Source organism: Capricornis sumatraensis, chromosome 15 (assembly GCF_032405125.1).
Source record: "Capricornis sumatraensis isolate serow.1 chromosome 15, serow.2, whole genome shotgun sequence".
In the NCBI taxonomy this organism is placed as follows: Eukaryota; Metazoa; Chordata; class Mammalia; order Artiodactyla; family Bovidae; genus Capricornis; species Capricornis sumatraensis.
In genome coordinates, this window is record NC_091083.1 from 15,940,504 (window position 1) to 15,961,394 (window position 20,891).

The 20,891-nt window shown below is 41.7% G+C and overlaps 1 protein-coding gene across 1 annotated transcript in view; it reads left to right on the forward strand.

Annotated features, from left to right (window-relative positions):
- Nucleotides 1–887: 887 nt before the first annotated feature.
- Nucleotides 888–20,891, forward strand: part of TAF3 (TATA-box binding protein associated factor 3) — a 117,685-nt gene continuing 97,681 nt past the window's right edge. The window contains exons 1-2 of the mRNA XM_068987455.1: nt 888–1,053; nt 5,731–5,973. Coding sequence (XP_068843556.1) covers nt 888–1,053; nt 5,731–5,973 — 409 coding nt within the window. The remainder of the gene's footprint in view (nt 1,054–5,730; nt 5,974–20,891) is intronic.

A 20,891-nucleotide genomic window follows, 5' to 3' on the forward strand; every position in this document is an offset into this window, starting at 1 on the left:
GACGCTGGTGAAGGGAACACTGGCAAACTCTTGCCCACCAGCATGCCACCCGTTTTGGTAAATAAAATTTTATTGGAACCAGGGCTGCGATTTGAAAGAGGTGCCCCGAGACAGGAAAGGGGCAGGGTAGTAGCTCGGATTTTTAAATAACTGTGTTAAAATACTAGTAATTTTCATTGTTTTCTGCTGTCCCCTTAAATTGTGGTGGTCAGCGCCAAACAGGCCACACCTTACACCCTGCCCTACTGTGAAGGGTTTCGAATGACATGATTAACAGCTTGGACCTGATTTAATCTATACAATGGTAAACAGATTTTTTTTTTTTTTAGCAGAGGCATGATTAGATTCGCGACTGTACGTTTCCACGCCCCTAAATCCCACCCTTACATTTACAGCCTCTCGGGTTCTCACTTCTCTCTAACACCCACATCCTGCCTCCTTCTTCGGGCCCTGAACCACTGACGGTGCCCACCCCAGTCCCCTCCGAGAGAGTACCCCAGGAGGCCCCAGGAACCTGCCCCCTCTGGCGCATCCCTCACCTGCGCCCCGCGCCGCCGTTTCCTGCATCCTTCCAGGCCCGAGAGTCAACACCGGTACCATCGCTCTGCTACAACGGGGCGGAGCTTCCGCATCGGCCCGCTCCTCACTCGGCTAGTGCTGCCTCGCCCCGGCGACCATCCAGCGGGAGGCGGAGCAAGTCCAAAATGGCGGCTCTCAGGCTGGCGCGCTCCGTGCTGCTGAGGCTTTGAGGTGGTCGCCGGGGGTCTGGGGGGGACGATTTCCCCGCCGCGGAGGCCTTGGAGAATGAATCGGGGGCCCTGCTAAGGCTAGGCGGCGGAGGTGGAGAGAAGTGGCGGCACGGACTGCGGTGGAGTCCACGGAGCGGGATGTGCGAGAGTTACTCCAGGTCGTTGTTGAGGGTCTCGGTGGCGCAGATCTGCCAGGCGCTGGGCTGGGACTCGGTGCAACTGAGCGCCTGCCACCTTCTCACGGACGTGCTGCAACGCTACCTGCAGCAGCTGGGACGGGGCTGCCACCGGTACTCGGAGCTGTGTGAGTACGGGGCTGGGGACGGGAGGCTGCCTGGCCGGTCACGAGTGACACCTCCGCGCTCCCCTGTGCTCTCCCGGCGTCCGGGAGGTGTTGGTCCTTCGCCCTCACCCCGCGATCGGGTGTCTTCTCGCCCCCTCACGCTCCTCCGCTCCCACTGCCCGTGGAAACTCGAGTCATCCCTCTGCTGCCTCTTCGCCAGCCGCTAACTTATCCCGCGTGCAGCAGGAGCCGGGTCCCCGCTCCCAGCTCCACACCCTCTGCCCTCCTCTCTGATCTGGACATCGGCCTTAATCATCGTCTCCTTTGGCAGCGTGCAAAACCCCCTCCAGAACGCCTTACAGCCTCTGTTAGTTTGGTCCTTTCCCTCCCCTTGCCCGCAAACTACTACAACTAGTTGTCACAGGCGCTCCGTCTACCGGCCGTTTCTTACAAGCCTGGCCGTTCTTCAGCTCCTGACAACACAGACTCGTTGACAGCTCTGCTCCGTTAGGGACACTGCCTCTTCTTTCTGTTTCTGTTCGTTTCACGGGCAGCATCTCTACCAACTTGGTCAGTTTCACTTACGTTCACTTTCACTTACATCTCAATTGATTTCCTCCTCTTCTGTATTTTTATGTCAGTGGTTATCAGAGTGTGGTAGAGAGATCATAGGCAGTTTACAAGCTTCCCCAGGTAGTCTGGGCTACAGCAGATGGTTTTTAAGTGAATATTTGGTAGTACCTGTTCTTTAATGGCTAAGTCATGTCTGACTCTTTTGTGACTCCGTGAGCTGGATCCTGCCAAACTCCCCTGTCCATGGGGTTTCCCAGGCAAGAAGACTGAAGTGGATTGCCTTTTCCTCCTCCAGGGGGTCTTCCCCGGCCCAGTGACCAAACTGGCAGTCTCCTGCCTTAGCTGGTGGATTCTTTACCACAGGGCCACCAGGAAAGCCCCAGGAGTATCTATAGCTGGTGGCATTTACAAAATTGGAATCTTTAATAGGTGCAACACATCATCTCATTGATGAGAAGTTTGCGTGTGGAGAGGGAACTGAGTGACCCTCATTGAAGTTTCAGGGCATTATTTTTCAGGTGGTAAGCTGGAGAACTGGGTGAAGTGTTTCATGCAACATTTTGTTTTGTTAAGGTGGTTACTCCACTGAAAAATTGACACCCTTGGATACACTCTACTTCTTAGGTCCCAATTTCCATTCCAACTTCCATCGTGCTATCAGAATAACCTGTCAGTCACGCCATAACACAAACCTGACTGTGTCATTCTTAAAAATATTCCACTTAGTTACAGGCTGGGAATCCGAGCTCTCTAGCAGCACACGCTTGCCTTTGTGAGCTCACATTTTCTTACTTTCTGCTGTCCTATCATCCTCAGGCTGCAGCCATGCTACTTGGTTTTCCTGAAACACTTTAAGCCCACCATTCCTGCCTGCGTGCTGTTTTATAGCATGTCCTTCACCCGCTGTCCACGGATAGCATGACTTCTGTTTTGAGATTCACTTATTTTGCTTTAGGAAACTCATATCTCTTCTCATATTTCTGTACATATTTCTTCCATGTTAACTGAACATCTTGTTTGTTTTTTAAATATATTTATTTGGCTGTGCTGAGTCTTGGTGGCGGCATGCGGGATCTTAGGTCTTCATTGAGGCTTTTGGGACCTAGTTCCCGAATCAAGGATGGAACCTGGGCCCTCTGCATTAGGAGCTCGGAGTCTTAGTCACTGAACCACCAGGGAAGTCCCTGAATACCTTATTTTGTAATCATCTGTGTATATCTCTCACCCTCTCCTCTTCCCTCCCCAGGAGACAAATTTATTATATTGGTGTTCAGTAACCTAGTACAGTGCCATAATAGAATAGGCAGCCAGGAGATACTTGTTGAATAACTGAACTGATAAGCCACTACCATAATAATTATTTAGTCCTTTGACTTTTTGAGTTTTAAAAATGTGTAGTTTTGGACCGCTTGATTTCACAGCTGTGTCAAATCTGAACTTGAAGCTGCCGAGTGCCTCTCACTCACTATTGTCTTGCTCGCGCACCACCAGCACACTGCTCTTGGCTTTTGCTTCATTTTCCTCCCTCCTCCCTTCCTGGCCCTTGTGTGAGTTTACTGTTACGGTATGCATGGGCCCGGTTATATTTTTTGCTCCCAAATTCCCTAAATGAGGATGGCTGTTCTGTACCTTTAGGTCAAAATATCTGCAGAATACATAGTTACCTTTCCTGACTCACAGAACCAGATGGGTGCTGGCACTGCAAGCAGCCAGGTATTCTAGAGTCATGGGACGAGCCTTGTTTTGCCTGCATGTGAACCTCGTGGATAATTGCCCAGTCTCTGTAATGATTATCTTACTTTTAGTGAGAATAGGATGATCTGGTTCATTACTCCTCATTGTGATCTGGTGACTTTTCAAAAATGCTACTTCCTCGTATACTTAACTGGTTACAGACTCTTTTAGGTTCTTTTTTCTCCACTATTCTTATTTCAGACTGGAATTAGGTCCCCACTATGCAATCTTGTCTTCTGTTTATTTCTTTTGTGTTTCTAACACAACGTTTTTTGAGCACCACTTATATATTTGCTACCTGATGGAGACGTAGGATTACTTAGGCAAAATCCCTGCCCATAAGGTGTGTACAAGGGTGTCGAAATGTCAGTAAAAACAGAATGATGGCATTTGTTCCTTTTTAAAAAGATGCTCTTTCAGTAAAGCAGGTATCAGAAGTTACTATTAATTCAACAAATATTACATTTAAAAGTTTCCCAAAGGTAACGATTTACCAAAGCACTCAGGAGCAGAAGTTTCCATATGCACTCTATTATACATTATACTGAAAGCAGTGCACGGTATCGATAGTACCTGCAGAGGAAATACAGAGACGGAGAGACGCGTGCGCATTCTGGGTTCCCGGGCCGGCTTCACAGGGAAGACGAGATTTGAGTTGAAGCGTGACGCACAGTGGTGCGAGGTGGGGAGCACGCCAGGTAGAAGAAAAGCATAACCTGAGATGACAAAGTGGGATTCAGTGAGACGGCCAACGTGGAATCTGTAACCAGTTCATTTGGAAGGTGCTAGAGAGAAGTGTTGGAGAAGGCAATGGCACCCCACTCCAGTACTCTTGCCTGGAAAATCCCACAGACGGAGGAGCCTAGTAGGCTGCAGTCCATGGGGTCGCTAAGAGTCGGACACGACTGAAGCGACTTAGCAGCAGCAGCAGCAGAGAGAAGTGTTAAATGGAGAAAAATCAGGTGAGGGAGGGACTTCGCAGATAGAGGCAGGAAACACTGCACGCTTCTGTGCAGGGGAGAGGGTGCTGAAAGTGATTCTTGAAGACAGTTGCGCTTGTCGGTGAAACGCACTAGAGATGCACTGGGGAGGGCCTGAAGCTGTGATGAGACGGGGAGAGTGGGAACGGAGCGAAAGGAGAAGTGCTGAGAGCCAGGGCCAGCAAGGATGGTGCGGGGGGGAAAGGACTGGAAGGTCTTGGGCTGAAACTGCTCAAATGTGGAGGAATTCAAGAGGATCACATTTTTTTTAGAGTGAGAAAAGAATAATGCTTTTAATAAGGATCAAAGAGTTGAAAATGCCTGCCTGTCATTAAGGGGAAGAACAGGTATTCATTTTATGTATTCTCTCTCTTTTATACATCATAGAAGTAACCTGTACTTGTACGGAAATTCAGACTACAACATTCTTGAAGTTAGATGCGAGTCTCATGGTTCAGTTCTTCCCTTCCCTGTCTGCTGCGATCAGCCCTGTAACCTGTTACAGTTGAATGTGTATCTTTCCAGAGGTTTTCTGAATAGGTGTTAGCAAGCAGGTCTAGTTTTTGCAAACTGTGTATTATTCTTTTCCATTTTACATCATGATTTAATTTCAGGCAAACTGAATTTGATATGATTATAGGAGATTGCAGTAAAAAAAAAAAGAAAAGATTATTTTACGGAAATCTAGAACTGGAATTTTCATAGAAGTTTTAAAAGATGCAGGACCTTAAGTTCTATTAAGGGCAGGCAGAGAAGGAACCTCCTTTTCTAAAGAGAATCTCACTATATCTAATGCTTTATTGGTTTATCTCTACCCATTTTATATAGTATCTTCTAAATACATTTAAAATGTATATTTAAATTGCCTGTATGATCTAAGTCCTGTCAACACATTTTCTTAGATTAAAAAAAATTTGATTTAGTGGTATAATCATTTAGCAGATGTTTATGGAGTGCCAGCTGTATGCCAACCACTGTTGTACTTTCCAGCATTGTATCACTGACAGAAAATGGAATGGACATTTACCTAGCTCGGGATTCTACATATTTGATAAAAAATAATAACAAACATTTACTTTATGTCAGCCAATGTCCCAGGTGCCCTTGACCATCCTTGAGTTACTTTTGACATTAGTTCTGTACTGGCTGGTTGTTAGCATGAATTGTCCATGGTGTTCTGGCTGGTCATCAGGTTGTATTTAAATGGCCTTTCAGAGTCAGCTTTCTAATATTTAAACAATATGGTGTTCTGTTGAAACTTTATTCAACTCTTTCCAATAACTGAGTCCTAAGTATATAGTATATTTGTTTCTGAGCTGCATATTTACCTAATACTTTTTATCTTAATGCCTTAAAAGATATTCATGGAATTTTCTTAGAATAATTTGCTCTGCTTTTGACTCTGTTTCAGATGGCCGGACAGACCCAATTTTGGATGATGTTGGTGAAGCTTTCCAACTCATGGGGGTTAGTCTTCACGAACTGGAAGACTATATCCACAATATTGAACCCGTCACCTTCCCACATCAGATCCCTTCATTTCCTGTCAGCAAGAACAACGTTCTTCAGTTTCCTCAACCCGGAAGTAAAGATGCAGAGGAAAGAAAAGAGTACATCCCCGATTACATGCCACCCATTGTGTCTTCTCAAGAAGGTTTGTGGGGGGTTTTGTTTCTTGCTCATGTATTTGTAACTATTTTAATGGCTTTTTAGTCTGTTTAGGTTTTCTAATTGAAATATATAAAATGTTATGCTAACATATAAATTCTGGAAATGCAACAAAAATATTTTAATATTACTTACAAATTGTTCTAACCTTTAAGGCAACAAACTTGGAGCCAGCCTCAGCAGGCAGAGCCCTGGAATCATCAAGGCATTAATTTCCTTTGTAAATTTTAAGTAGGGGAGAACCGAAGGTGACCTCAGAGAGAAGCCTGTCAGGAGACATAGTAAATGAAAATGGGATATTCAGTAAATGAGAAAAGCTTTGAAGCATAAAATTGGGGTGGTTCTCCCCATTTACTGTAGACGTGAGTTAGATGATACTGGAAACAGTGGGTGAACATTCACTAATATTATGTAGATTTATCTGTATGATAAGTAGAAATATTTATGTTTGGTCATACAGAATTTTTATTGCAAAATAATACCTACTGAGGCATAGTCAATCCTTGAAGAGTTCCTTTCTTCCTGCATAATTTTACATGTTGATCTTCTAGGTTCACTAAGATTCTAAAGAGATACATATGTAATTTGTGGTCTGTAATGCAGGTACAAAACATTTTTTCTTGTTAAAAAATGGGAAAGTTGCAGTTTCTTTTTTAAAATTCTAAAACCATAGATGTGCTTCAGGATAACGCAAATGATGGCAGAAATAGCTTTATCGCTTTCTTTGTTCATGTGCAGTTCAGTGGCTTTACGCGCATCGACACTGCCATGCTACCAGCGCCACTGTTCATCTCCAGCACATTTTCGTCTCTAACTCTGTAACCATTGAACAGTAACTCCTCACTGCCCCTTCCCCTCAGCCCCTGGCAGCCATCATTCTGTTTCCTGTCTACAAATTTGACTGCTCTAGGTATTTCATGTAAGTGGAATTTCACATATCTGTTTACCTGCCTTGCTTCACTTGGCATAATGTCTTCAAGATTCATCCATGTTGTAGCAAGTGTCAAAATTTCTCTCCTTTTAAGGGCTGAACTATACCTCATTGTGCATAGTAAGCCACATTTTGTTTTCCATCCATTTTTGGATGGCTGCTTGGGTTGTTTCTACCTTTTGGCTGTTGTGAATCTGCTACGAACATTGCAAATACTTGATGCTCTGCTTTTCAGTTCTTTGGGGTCTGTACTCAGAAGAGGAATTGCTGGATCATATGGTAATTCTATATTGTTTGAGCAACAGTTTAAACATGGAAAACTATCATAGCTTTCTGGTTTGAGTCCCTTGGAAAAAGATTCTACTTGACAACTTAGCACTTTTCTACTTAAAGTTCTTAGAGATTTAATCCTGACTGAAGGCAGCAGTCAGTTTTCACCAGTAAATGTGATACAAAGCATGCCTTCAGTAGGTGTTCTTGCTGCTAAGTCACTTCAGTCGTGTCCAACTCTGTGCGACCCCATAGACGGCAGCCCACCAGCCTCCCCCGTCCCTGGGATTCTCCAGGCAAGAACACTGGAGTGGGTTGCCATTTCCTTCTCCAATGCATGAAAGTGAAAAGTGAAAGTGAAGTTGCTCAGTCATGTGCGACTTAGCGACCCCATGGACTGCAGCCTACCAGGCTCCTCCGTCCATGGGATTTTCCAGCCAAGAGTACTGGAGTGGGGTGCCATTGCTTTCTCCAAGGTGTTCTTGAACCAAGTTCAATTAAGTGTTGTTTGTAAGGTCTTGCCTGTAGAAGTTCCCTGTTTGTCCTCCTTTCCTGACTAATGGTACATTAACAGCACGGCTTGGAAATCTTCACACTTGCAAATCAGTCATTCCCAGTGTTCCTCAGTAGCTGCTAAGAATCTGTCTCCTCCACACCTTTGAGTTGATTTGTATTTGTAACCTTTATTACCTTGGAGGATGTCTTACTGTTTGTAACCCCCTGTGTAAAGGCGTTCTGTGTAAACCCCTCATTCTCTAATGTCTGTGTTCTTGATCTTAGAAACTTATATTTGTTACAGCTTCTCTAAGCACCTATTACTTTAATAACAGATGAATTTCAGTATTAACATCATCAAAGGAGGGTTTCTTGGGCCGAGAAACTAACTGTTGAAAAGAACTCCTCTTCGTGAAAGTAGCATCCAGTTAGTCTGTGATGTGTGCTCTTGTACTTTAAGAATAGCTTTTGTATGGCTCTGAAATAGTTTTTAGATGAAATGCCACTTAGAAGTATACAAGTATGCTTAAAATGCTACTTAGAAGTACACAAAATTTGAAATTGTGCTAAGAAAACATGAATGGTCATCAAATGCTAGGAGGAAACGGAAGGCATTACATGGGAGGAAACTGAAGGGAAGACACTGTTGTGAGTACCTGGCACATTAATGATTCTCAGAGTGATACAAGTATCATTTCAGCGAGTTAGACACTGGTAAAGTATAACAGCAAGACTATGAGTGTTACCAATTGGCATGTGTTTGAGCTGGAACTACTGTCTTCTCCGTATAAACAGTTATATAGTCCATTTTCTCTGTGTACTTTGGAGCTTTCTAAATCTGTTTTCATATCATTTTGCCTCCCGTTCAGCCTCCTGTTTAGTAGTTAGATTGTTTAAATTTTTTTCTTTTCTTTTTTTTTTAATTTGAATTCAGGTTCAATTAATCTCACTTCCTGGTTCACACACAGATTCCTCTCTGGTCATTGCATGGCCTGCATTTATTAATTTGGAGAGTTAATTATTTTTAATATTGTAATAAACCCTGATGAGCTCACTACTCAGAACCAAAGCTAGGACTTTGATTATAGTCTGTGCTTACCTTCTTGTTTTGTTTTTATAGCACGCAAATTATATACAATGAAGTTCTCTCAAAGTGATATGGTTGTCATGTTTAAATATTGCCAAGGAAATGTAGCTAAGATAGCAGATTTGTACTGGGTAGTGAAGGAGAGTGAAAAATGATTCAGTGATTTTAGCTACTGACTGCTCTCTGAAATTACGATAGTAAATTTTTGAGTTTCTCTTCTGGATTATTTGAAGCAAAAGAAGAATCTTATCTTATTTGAAGTTTCTGCAATAGAAATTATAAACATTCTAGGAGGAAAATAATGTAAGTCTTGACCACTTCTTTTTCCAGCTAACACTTGTGGATTTTCTAAGGAGCAGAAATATTGCTGATTCATATAATATGCATATTGTTCATAAGGATATAGTAATGATAGGCTGTACAATAAGATTTATTAAAACCTTTTATTCAGGGAAAAGAACATAAAATACAGTCCTGTGGTTACCCAGTTTTTAATACAGCCACACAAGTCAACTTAGTAAGTCATTTACAACCTGAAGTCTTTTTTTCCACCGGCACAGCGCATTAGAAGGTATCTAGCATTCTGGTTATTGGTGCACAGTGTGGTACAGATGTGAAGAACTTTGATAATAACATCTGTTCACCAAGTTTTTTGTTTTATTTTCCTAAGAGCCACAGGCATGGTCAGACTTTAGTCATAAAATCGTACTAGCAAAGTTCTGTCATGGAGCTACCCTCTTATCAATCTTTCAACCTGGTTTACGTCAAAAAAAGCGTGTGGGGACTCCCTCTGGTGGTCCAGTGGTTAAGACTTTGCCTTCCGATGCAGAGGGTGTGGGTTCGGTCCCTGGTTGAGGACCTGTAGAAGAAGCCTGGGCTCCATGGAGCCATTCAGCTGTGACTCAGTTAGTCACTGAGTTTACAGTCTCACAAAGCCACTCTCCCTTTCCCAGTGTCATTCCCACTGTCTGTAAGGCAGGTGTATGGCCCTGCCATGAGAGGGGTGGTGAGGACTGAGACTCCGTAAGACGTTTCTGTGAAACAGGACCGTGCGCAACGCATAACAACGCATGTTGGTCCCCTTCCCATCTTGCTGCTTCACTCTTGAGGAACTTCCTTTTCCCGTGAAGGACAATATACATTTGAGGAAGTGACTCAACAATAAGAATAATCTAAAACAGTGTTCATTACATGCTTAGGGGCTAAGGAGACACAGACTTAATACCTGGGTTGGGTGTGTGCTTGATGGAGGAGCTCTCTGACTGCCAGCTGTGTGAAGATGGGGTGGGAGAAGGTGAGAGACGAATTCCTACCTGCTGTAACTGATTATGTGTTTACAAGTGAAACCTCTTTGAAAGGATATTATAAATGCACGCCCTGCACAGACTGTTACAGTTCTGATGGCCAGTACCCAGTGTGTTTTACCCAAGAACACTACCCACCTGCCAGCCCACCATATGTATTTTCAGATTCACAACAGTAACATATTTTTCTTTCCTGTTTTGTTTGCCAAGGAATGCATGAAAAATAGCGTTCTCTTCCAGAATCATTGTTCGGTTCTCCAAAGTTTGGTCAGTAGATCACTGGTCTTCTAGGTGATCTGTTGATTGGTCCATAATATTTGAGAAGGAAAAAAGAAATAGAAACCATTTAACTCTCTTTTACTTATTGCAGGAAACTGAACAACCTCAAACTAGGAAACTTGGTCAAGATACTGTGATGTTGCTACTTGTAGGGCTTTAAAAATTTTTTAAGTTAACTTTCTTTGAATAGATTTAGATTTATAGGAAAATCCTGTACCCAGTTTCATGTAATATTACTATATTACTATGGAATGTTTGTTGTGGTTAATGAACCAGCGTCGATATATTACTGTCATGCATTATTAATGTCCACTATCTTTAGTTTTTACCTGATGCCCTTCCTCTGATCCATCCGTATCGTGTGCCCTTGACTTCAGTTGTCGTGACTTCTTGGGCTCTTGTTGACCCTGACAGTTTCCAAACTTTCCGTCTCTGACGACCGTGACAGTTTTGAGGAGCGTTGGTCAGAGGCATATGGATGCCCCTCTGTTGGAACTTGTCAGGCTTTTCTCGTGATTGCACTGGAGTGACAGGTTTTGGGGGAGGAAGACCACAGTTGTGAAGTGCCATTTCCATCGTGTCTTATTAAAGGTACATCCTGTCAACGCGATTGATCACTGTTGATGCTGACCTTGGTCATGGGGCAGAGTAGTGTTTCTCGGTATGTCCATTCTGAAGGTACCCTCCTTTCCCTCTTCCCACACTGTTGCCTTTGGAAAGAATCCCCTATGCGTAGACCGCTGTTAAGGAGTAGGGAGTTGTACTGCCCCCCGCCCCTCCTTTAAAGGTGGAGTATTTCCACAAATTAGACTCTTCTGCAGAAATTATTTGAAATTCTTCTCCATTTGTCTCTTCTCTCCCAGGGCTTATTTTATGAAGCACTTTCAAAAATAAACATTTATAGGTTCAAAATAATTTTTAAAAGTAACACAAGCATGTTGGGAAAAAAAAATACTGTCCAAGTATATTCAGTATGAAACAAAAGGTCTTCCTCGTTTTCCTCATACTTTCATTCGCCAAGAGTAACGTGTTTAAGGTGTGAATCCTTCTAGGTCTCTTAATAGGGAATGTTTTGACTCAAGGATGTGTGTCCACTTCAGTTCCTACCATTTGTCTCTCAAGCTGCTGCTGTCTGACTGCCTCCATCCTTCTCTTGAAGTCGCTCTCATTGAGATCATCAAGTACCACCTGACTGGTTGACTTAAAGGCAGTGTTTATCCTTATTTACTGATCTATTTTTTTGGAGGAGTGGGTATAGCTTAGTGAATTATTACAAAGGAATTACCTTTATAAAGGGCTTCCCTGGTGGCTCAGTGGTAAAGAATCTGCCTGCCAGTTCAGGAGATGCAGGTTCGGTTGCTGGGTTGGAAAGATCCCCTGGAGAAGGGAGTGGGTACCCACTCTAGTATTCTTGCCTGGAGAATCCCATGGACAGAGGAGCCTGGTGGGCTACAGTCCATGGGGTTGCAAAGAGTCGGCTTAGTCAGCTTAGCAACTAAACAACAAGCAAATACCTTTTAACCACCTCCGATTTCAGTACCCAGAACTTTACCAACCACTCCAGAGCCCCGCCGTGTGCCCACCCCTCTCTTTTCCACTCTTCTCGCTTTATTGTAGGGAATACTGCTTTGTTTTTCTTCATAGTTTTATCAATAAATCAAATGTGCATCCCTAGATACTTTAATTTCTTTTGACATCCACCACGTTTTTTTTTTTCCCTACTTCTTGTAACTTTTAAGTTTCTTTTAGTCTACAGGCCCCACTGCTAATTCCCTGCCCCCGCCTTCTCCCTTCTCCCCCGTACAGTGCACTGTATTTGCTGAGGAGCCTGGAGTGTTGGACTTTCAGCATTGCCCACAGTCTAGATTGGCTGTGTACTCTGTACTGTCAATGGTGCAGGGCAGTGTGCTTCTTTGAAATTGGCAACAAGGATCTATGAGGACTGGTAAGACTTTATTTCCCTGCCTCTGGCAAGACAGATGTGGGTTTGTACCTATAGTGTAAGTTTTGGAGTTAGAGTTTTAAAATATATGGGTGTCCCCAGCTTTGCATTCAGCCCTTAAGTAGAGGTGCATATATTTCCCAGTGGAGATAGAGGTTCCGGCACACACAGCTATGATGGACTCCACTTTATAGTGGACCAGGCCAGAATTCTCTTCCTGGTTGAAATGGTTTTCCTTTAATCTTTCTGGAGTTATGAAAATAAGAGCACAGTTGCAATGCTGAAATAGTTTGTATGCTTCTAAATAAGCAAAGTATCTAATGCCTTAGAAAAGTTAAGCATTTGGTATTTTACATACCTTAACCCACCACATTTGTCTGTTTCTCCCTTCCATGATAGAAAAAATATTTTGTTGGTTTTAATAAAATTTTAGAAATTTCAGAAGTTTCTAGTATCCACGGTGAGAGCTCTCGGAAATTCCCCGTACGTAGCAGAGGGAGAGATTGAGAGGTGCACAGGGCAGTAGATGTCACATGGCCGGCTTGGGCTGAGACCCCAGTGTGAGTGCCTTTGTCGTAAATTAGGGTTTAGTCTCTCTTCCTTTGTTGAGTTTGAATCTTATCTGGGACAGTGCAGTAATTGCATTTTATTTAACTAATTAGCTGCTATGGCTGCATGGAGCTTTTCTGTTTCAGATAGAATAATACCAAGTTATTTGCTTCACTTACAATGGTGGTCTATTGATCTTGTACCGTTGGTGCTAAAGAAAATTCAGAATCGTATTTTCATTTGTTTATCAAATAGCTATGAAGAGCCTACTGTCTGCCAGGCACACTGGTTATTTCGGGAGATACAGGGATGTGTCTCCAGAAAGGGCCAACTTTGCCTTCCTAGAGTTTTCTAATCTAAGAGGGGGTGGGAGAAAGACTAGACTAATATTTATGTATGATTTCAAATTATCAAGGAATGAGGGACTTGATGACTGTGTTTTCAGTGGCCAGGATACGGTGATGGTGAGGGTGGAGGATGTCTTTGAGAGAGAAGAGTCTGGGTGGAACTTGGTCATCCAAGGGGGAGGTAGGTGATGGGGCCTGGATTCTGACTGGTGACGCCATCAGAGGAAGGACCATTTTATTTCTGGTGGAGACTTTAAACTCTGCAGTCTAAATAAGAATATTGATTTCTTTTTTTCCTGTGAAAGGGATTACAGTTCAGTAGGTGGCACTCTTTCCTTTTCTGTAAGTGTTTGATATCCAATTAAATGCCCCCCCAAAGTTTTTAAAGTCTTAAGAAAAAGCATATAACTTAAACCATAGGTGGCTTGCTTTAGAAAGAAAGACAATAGCATTGTTAATAATTTATTGTCTCTGGAACTTTGTTAGAGCAGTTACACATGAATATATTTACTATTTGTTTTCTTTAAGGAAACTTTTGTATTTGGCCAAGATTCCTTTTTATCATTTAGCAAAGACGTATATTATCCTTCCTGAAACTCCAGCTTTTCTTTTCAAAAATTTTAAATTATCTGTATCTGCCTTTCCCTCTGTTTTGATTTTTAAACATCTTCAAAGTCCCATTAGAAGATGCTTTTAATGTGGGCATATTTTCCCCATTTTCACTTTCCCCTTATGTGTCCACCCATTTTTCATTTATGAAGAGAAGTTTTGGTTAATTGACATAGTTAATATAATTTGTATCCTACTGTGGTTTGAAAATTGTATAAATCTTAATTATGTTGAATTGGTTCACAGTGCTTTTCAGGTTTACTATATCCTTCTACTTCTCTATATATTCATTCTGTTAATTTTGGAAAGTTCGATATTAAAACTCAAACTAAAAATCTTAATTTATCTGCTTAAAACTAATTGTAATATAGAGTGGAACTATATGTAACCTTGTTCTGTATGGTGTAAAATATGCTCACATTAAAACAATAGATTCAGAGGATTTGGTGTGGGTTTGTCATTCTGTCATGTGTTAGTAGGATGAGGGTCTGGAGATGCTGCAGGTTTGTTAGAGATTTTGATTTGTGGTGCTTACTTAATGAATATCTTTGAATATCTGCCCCATAGCAGTTAGCTGTTCAGCTATAGGAGTGATGGTTGAGAGGTCTCGTCTGAGATGAAAGATGAAGAGTATTACTTATTCCATGTTGCTGGCTAGTCTTTATAACCATCATTTTATTTTATTTATAAATTTTTTTGGCTGCACCACAGGCTTGTGGGATTTTTAGTTCCCCAACCAGAGATCGAACCCAGGCCCTACTCGGTGAGGGCGTGAAGCCCTAACCACTGGACCACCCGAGAATTCCCTTTAACTGTCATTTTAAGTGACTGTGTGATGGGACACCCCTTAGTCTTGAAGATTTAGGCCTCTTCTAAGTTTTAACTTACATGAATATCACTGTAATACATGCATTTATTCATACAGTTTTCTCAGGATTTCAGATTATTTCTGATTGACTTTTGAAAATTTGATTACTGAGTTAAGACTATGAAGTTAAAAGATTTTGATGAAATTCCTCTAAAAATATTGTATTAATTTACAGTACTAATAATATGAAATATCCATTTTATTCCATATTTCATTTAAAACAGTGTTTCTAACTTAATAGGTGATATTATTTACATTTAAAATTTTAAATTCTGGTATTAACATTTAACACAGTCTGAGAAAAAGTGTTCTTAACCTTCGGAGTATTGTTAGAATTGATTAGCTCCAATTTTTGGTTTTGAGTTTTGAGCAGTTCTTTTTATTTGGAAGGATTGGCATTTCATGGCTTTTATTCTTTCTTAGAGGTTGTCAAAAGCACAAAGTTAAAATATATTTACTTTTTTAGTTGAATAAAACTCCTTCTGTCTTGCCATTACCATATGGGTCCATTGCACCCTTGTATAAATTTAAGTTACAATATGGGATCTTACGGATCATGTTTTCTGTATCTTGAAACATCTTGCTATTTAATCATCATAGGTATTATTTTATTATGACTCATTGTTACTCATCAGTTGTTCCCAAATATACTTAAAAATGGGAGAATATGAAATGCAAATATGAGAGTAAAATGGAAGAATGATGAAATCATCTAGATAAGGATGATCCAATAGTGAAGTAAATTGTCACCTTTCATTTTTTTAATTTTGGGGCCATTTTCTAATTCTGTATTCTGTTTCAAGAATGTAATTAAGAAGACTGGAAGCATTGTTCTAGCCGACTTTTAGGTTTAATTGAACACAGTTGAAAGTGCAAAATTTTTCGTTTTCCACATGGAAAAGGGAAAAAACTAACATTTCATAATTATTAGACAAATCAGAAATAAATGCAGAGCTAGCAACATTTTTTGTCTTGTTTTCCCTCTCCTTTTACTTATATTTCTGCAAATTATGTATCAAATGGCTTAAAAATATGAAGGTTCCACTGAGCCAAGATGTCAGATGGTAATAGTTATTTTTCCTGCTATCCTGAGGGTGAAAGTAAGAAACATTTGTCGGATTTAATGGCGCTATTACATTTGAACACTTCTCTTTAGTGTGCAGCCCCTAATTATGTCTTGACAGACACAATTGGGAATAGCTAGAAGGAAGCAGTAGGTCTGGGCCAATCAGCAGTGGAAAGGAAAGCTCAGGAAGTCCCAGGGCCACTGTAGAGGAGAAAAACTCACTTTTCATTTCCTCTCCTGTACAGCGTGTTCAGATTAACTTTAAAGGGACCTGGGCTGTAGGTGGGAAGATTCTGTCCGCGGTCGAGTGTTACCTGTGTGTTGGGGCCCCTCTCAGCAGGCATCGAGTCATCAGTGCACAGACCTTGCCAAGTCTCCTGAGAACTGCTTCATATCCTATTGCCCATTCAGTAGGAAACAGGGATACACTTAGTTTTGCATTTAAAGGGTTTCTGAAAGTTCAGCCTCCAGTGAAGGCTGGCAGTGAATTCATTATTATTAAAGCTGCTTTGTTGGGAAGAAAGGGATTGTTTAGAGCTGTCCTCTTTGGTGTTACCAAAAATGCTCTGGGAAATTTTTTTTCTTATGGCAAAGAATTCTGTGTCTTTACATGTCTATATGGTACACGTCGTACGTCTTCTTACAAATATTGTGCAACTGTTGCATCCGCCAAAGTGGTGTTTAACCCACATGGCCGCGGAACCTAGCAGTATACACGTGTTTATAGTTTAACAAGTGTTCAAGGTTTCCAGAGACGTTCATAGCACGGTTTGTTTTTTCTTGAGACCTTTTTTGCAACCTTGTCTTTCTCAATTTTAGTAGCAAAAAGGTGACTTAAACACATGGTGAGTTTATGTCAGACTTTGAGGAACAAGGGCCTGCATGCTGGATTTGATGGAACTTGGCGAGAAACAGCAGCACTTAGATGCCCTGAGAGAGGTGCCACACACTCTTCTGAGGGTCTTCCACATACTGCCTTCATCATAGCCCTGCCTGAGGATTAAGAGCTGATGTTGGTCCTTCTGTAGACGAGCAAACTGAGGTGTAGGGGTGGTAGGGAACTTTCAAGATCACACACTAGTAACTGGGGGATCCAAAGTCTGACTCCAAAGGACTAGTTTTTTTGTTTGTTTCTAAGTTACTTAAGCTCATTTTTTTATGCTTAAATTGTGTTACTGTGATGCTCCCATTTATAAGGTTCAAGTATCCATAATGAAGCTTTTGGTTACTTTATGCCACTGATTTAACCCTGTTGATTGTGGACTTCTGGGAAGACTTGAGGTTATTGCCTGAGTTGCCTGAAGCATCCTATGTGGACTAAGTAAAAGAACTTATATGAACATATAATGTAACTCTATGTTTAGTGTGTGGAACAGTTGTTGTGGTTAAAACCATACAATTTCACTTAGTTCATAGTCTTTCGTTATTGCGTATTTCCCTAAGTGGGCTCTCCAGGTGGCTCAGTGGTTTAGAATCCACCTGCAGTGCAGGAGATACAGGAGATGTAAGTTCATTCCCTCAATTGGGAAGATGCCCTGGAGTAGGAATGGCAACCCGTTCCAGTATTCCTGCCTGGAGAATCCCATGGACAGAGGAGCCTGGCGGGCTACAATCCACGGGGTCGCAGAGAGGCAGACACGACTGAGCATGAATGCACGCATTTCCCTAATTAGTGTGTGCTAACATTACAGCTATGTTGTTGTGGGCCTTCATGATACCTTTTGTTGTTAAAAAGGAGGGCATTATTTAGAAATGATTGGGAACCGTCAAGTGATTGCCTTCAGGATCCCCATCTCCTGATGAGTCCTGTCTGGGCCAGGGTGAATTGCTCAGCTGACAGTGAAACCTGGTGTTATTTTCTGTTTGCAGGGATGTACCTGTAGATTAAATCTTTACAATGTTTTAGTTGAGAAGCACACTTGATGGCTACTACTCCTTTCATTGATTTGTTCTCATGAATGAGAGCATTCATTATATTTGGGAATTGTAGGCCAACTCATGCTATTAATTTAAGGAAGTCACATTGGAGGCAATATCCATACCAGACATTAATTTAAAGTTAAAAATGGATACTATTTAAAATATTGACCTTGTAATACGTATTCACTTATTGAATTCATTCAGCATGTACTTAGTGATTGTGTGTGCCAGTGAACACAGAAGTTACATATGAGCAGAACAGACAGTAGTTTTTGTCCTTGTGGATTTTATACTTTCAGTTCAGTTCAGTCGCTCAGTCATGTCCGACTCTGCGACCCCATGGACTGCAGCACGCCAGGCCTCCCTGTCCATCACCAACTCCTGGAGTTCACCCAAACTCATGTCCATTGAGTCGGTGATGGCCATCCAGCCATCTCATCCTCTGTCATCCCCTTCTCCCACCTTCACTCTTTCCCAGCATCAGGGTATTTTCAAATGAGTCAGTTCTTCGCATCAGGTTTCAGCTTCAACATCAGTCCTTCCAATGAACACCCAGGACTGATTTCCTTTAGGATTGACTGCTTTGATCTTCTTGCATTCCAAGGGACTCTCAAGAGTCTTCTCCAACACTACAGTTCAAAAGCATCAATTCTTCAGCACTCAGCCTTCTTCATAGTCCAACTCTCACATCCATACATGACTACTGGAAAAACCATAGCCTTAACTAGATGGACCTTTGTTGGCAAAGTAATGTCTCTGCTTTTGAATATGCTATCTAGGTTGGTCATAACTTTCCTTCCAAGGAGTAAGCGTCTTTTAATTTCATGGCTGCAGTCACCATCAGCAGTGATTTTGGAGCCCCCAAAATAAAGTCTATCACTGTTTCCACTGTTTCCCCATCTATTTGCCATGAAGTGATGGGACCAGAGGCCATGATCTTAGTTTTCTAAATGTTGAGCTTTAAGCCAACTTTTTCACTCTTCCTCTTTTACTTGCATCAAGAGGCTCTTTAGTTCTTTGCTTTCTGCCATAAGGGTGGTGTCATCTGCACATCTGAGGTTATTGATATTTCTTCCAGCAATCTTGATTCCAGCTTGTGCTTCCTCCAGCCCAGCATTTCTCATGATGTACTCTGTATATAAGTTAAATAAGCATGGTGACCGTATACAGCCTTGATGTACTCCTTTCCCGATTATGAGCCAGTCTGTTGTTCCATGGCTTGTTCTAACTGTTGCTTCCTGACCTGCATACAGGTTTCTCAGGAGGCAGGTCAGGTGGTCTGGTATTCCCATCTCTTGAAGAATTTTCCAGTTTGTTGTGATCCACACAGTCAGTCTTTGGCATAGTCAATAAAGCAGAAATAGATGTTTTTCTGGAACTCTCTTGGATTTTCAGTGATCCAATGGATGCTGGCAATTTGATCCCTAGTTCCTTAGCCTTTTCTAAATCCAGCTTGAACATCGAGAAGTTCACAGTTCACGGATTGTTGAAGCCTGGCTTGGAGAATTTTGAGCTTTACTTTACTAGCATTTGAGATGAGTGCAATTGTGCGGTAGTTTGGGCATTCTTTGGCATTGCCTTTTTTTGGGATTGGAATGAAAACGGACCTTTTCCAGTCCTGTGGCCACTGCTGAGTTTTCCAAATTTGCTGGCATATTGAGTGCAGCACTTTCACAGAATCATCTTTTAGGATTTGAAATAGCTCAACTGGAATTCCATCACCTCCACTAGCTTTGTTCGTAGTGATGCTTCCAAAGGCCCACTTGGCTTCTCATTCCAGGATATCTGGCTCTAGGTGAGTGATCACACCATCATGATTATCTGGATCATGAAGGTCTGTTTTGTACAGTTCTTCTGTGTATTCTTGCCAGCTCTTCTTAATATCTTCTGCTTCTGTTAGGTCCATACCATTTCTGTCCTTTATTGAGCCCATTTTTGCATGAAGTGTTTCCTTGGTATCTCTAATTTTTTTGAAGAGATCTCTAGTCTTTCCCATTCTATTGTTTTCCTCTATTTCTTTGTACTGATCCCTGAGGAAGGCTTTCTTATCTCTCCTTGCTATTCTTTGTAACTCTGCATTCAAATGGGTATATCTTTCCTTTCCTTCTTTGCCTTTTGCTTGTCTTCTATTCACAGCTATTTGTAAGGCCTCCTCAGACAGCCATTTTGCCTTTTTGCATTTCTTTTTCTTGGGGATGGTCTAGATCCCTGTCTCCTGTACAATGTCACGAACCTCAGTCCATAGTTCATCAGGCACTCTATCAGAGCTAATGCCTTGAATCTATTTCTCACTTCCACGGTATAATTGTAAGGGATTTGATTTTATACTTTAGTGGGTAGAATATAGAGGAAATAAGAAAAACAAATTATATAGTATTCTTGAAAGGGGATAAGTACTATGAGAAAAAAATAGGGCATTATAAGGAGTAATGAAAATGCTAGGGCTGGAAAGACAGTTGCAATTAACACTATGGTAGCCAGGTAGACATCACTGAGAAAGGGACATTGGAGCAAAGATGTTAAGGAAGTGAGGGAGGTTGCTGTGCAGGACATCTGGGGAAAGAGCCTTCGCAGAGAAATAGTGCAAAGCCCTCTAAGGGGTGCATATCTGGTGGGTTTGCCCTGGTGGTGAGTATGACTGGTACAGAGTAGTGATGGAGGGGTGGAGGCAGGGAGAGGAGGTTGGGTAGGGAACTCTGGAAAGGAGCATCCTGGGAGTCTTCTGGTGGAGTCTCTGAAAGCCAGGGTGCTTCAGACAAATGGGTATTTCCGAGTCTGGGGCAATAAGTCTACAGAGCAGCCTGGAACATTATACAGTTGGCAACAAGTTCTCAAAGATGGCTAGAATCAGAAGGGCTCAGAGGCCAGCTTAGAGACGGTCCCACTCACTGGTGTTCTGGTAGATGTTTCATAATCTCTTCCAAAAAAAGAAAGGAAGGAAGGAAGAGGAAAAGAAAAGAAAAGCATGCATATATATGCATTCACAGATTTATCATACATTTTCCTAACATGAAAATGTGTAGTATACCATTTGCAAATAACAATAAAAAATAAGACTCTTAGTTGTAAGTTCTATATAGTCATCTAGTTTTACAGAATGCTCTTGATTTTTGCTAAACTTCCATATCCATAACCAAACTATAGGTGCACATGCCCAGTGGTTGTGGTTCCAACATGCATGGTTGATGTTTTCCCTTATATTAACAAGGAAGACAAAAGTGAAGCAAATAATATGTG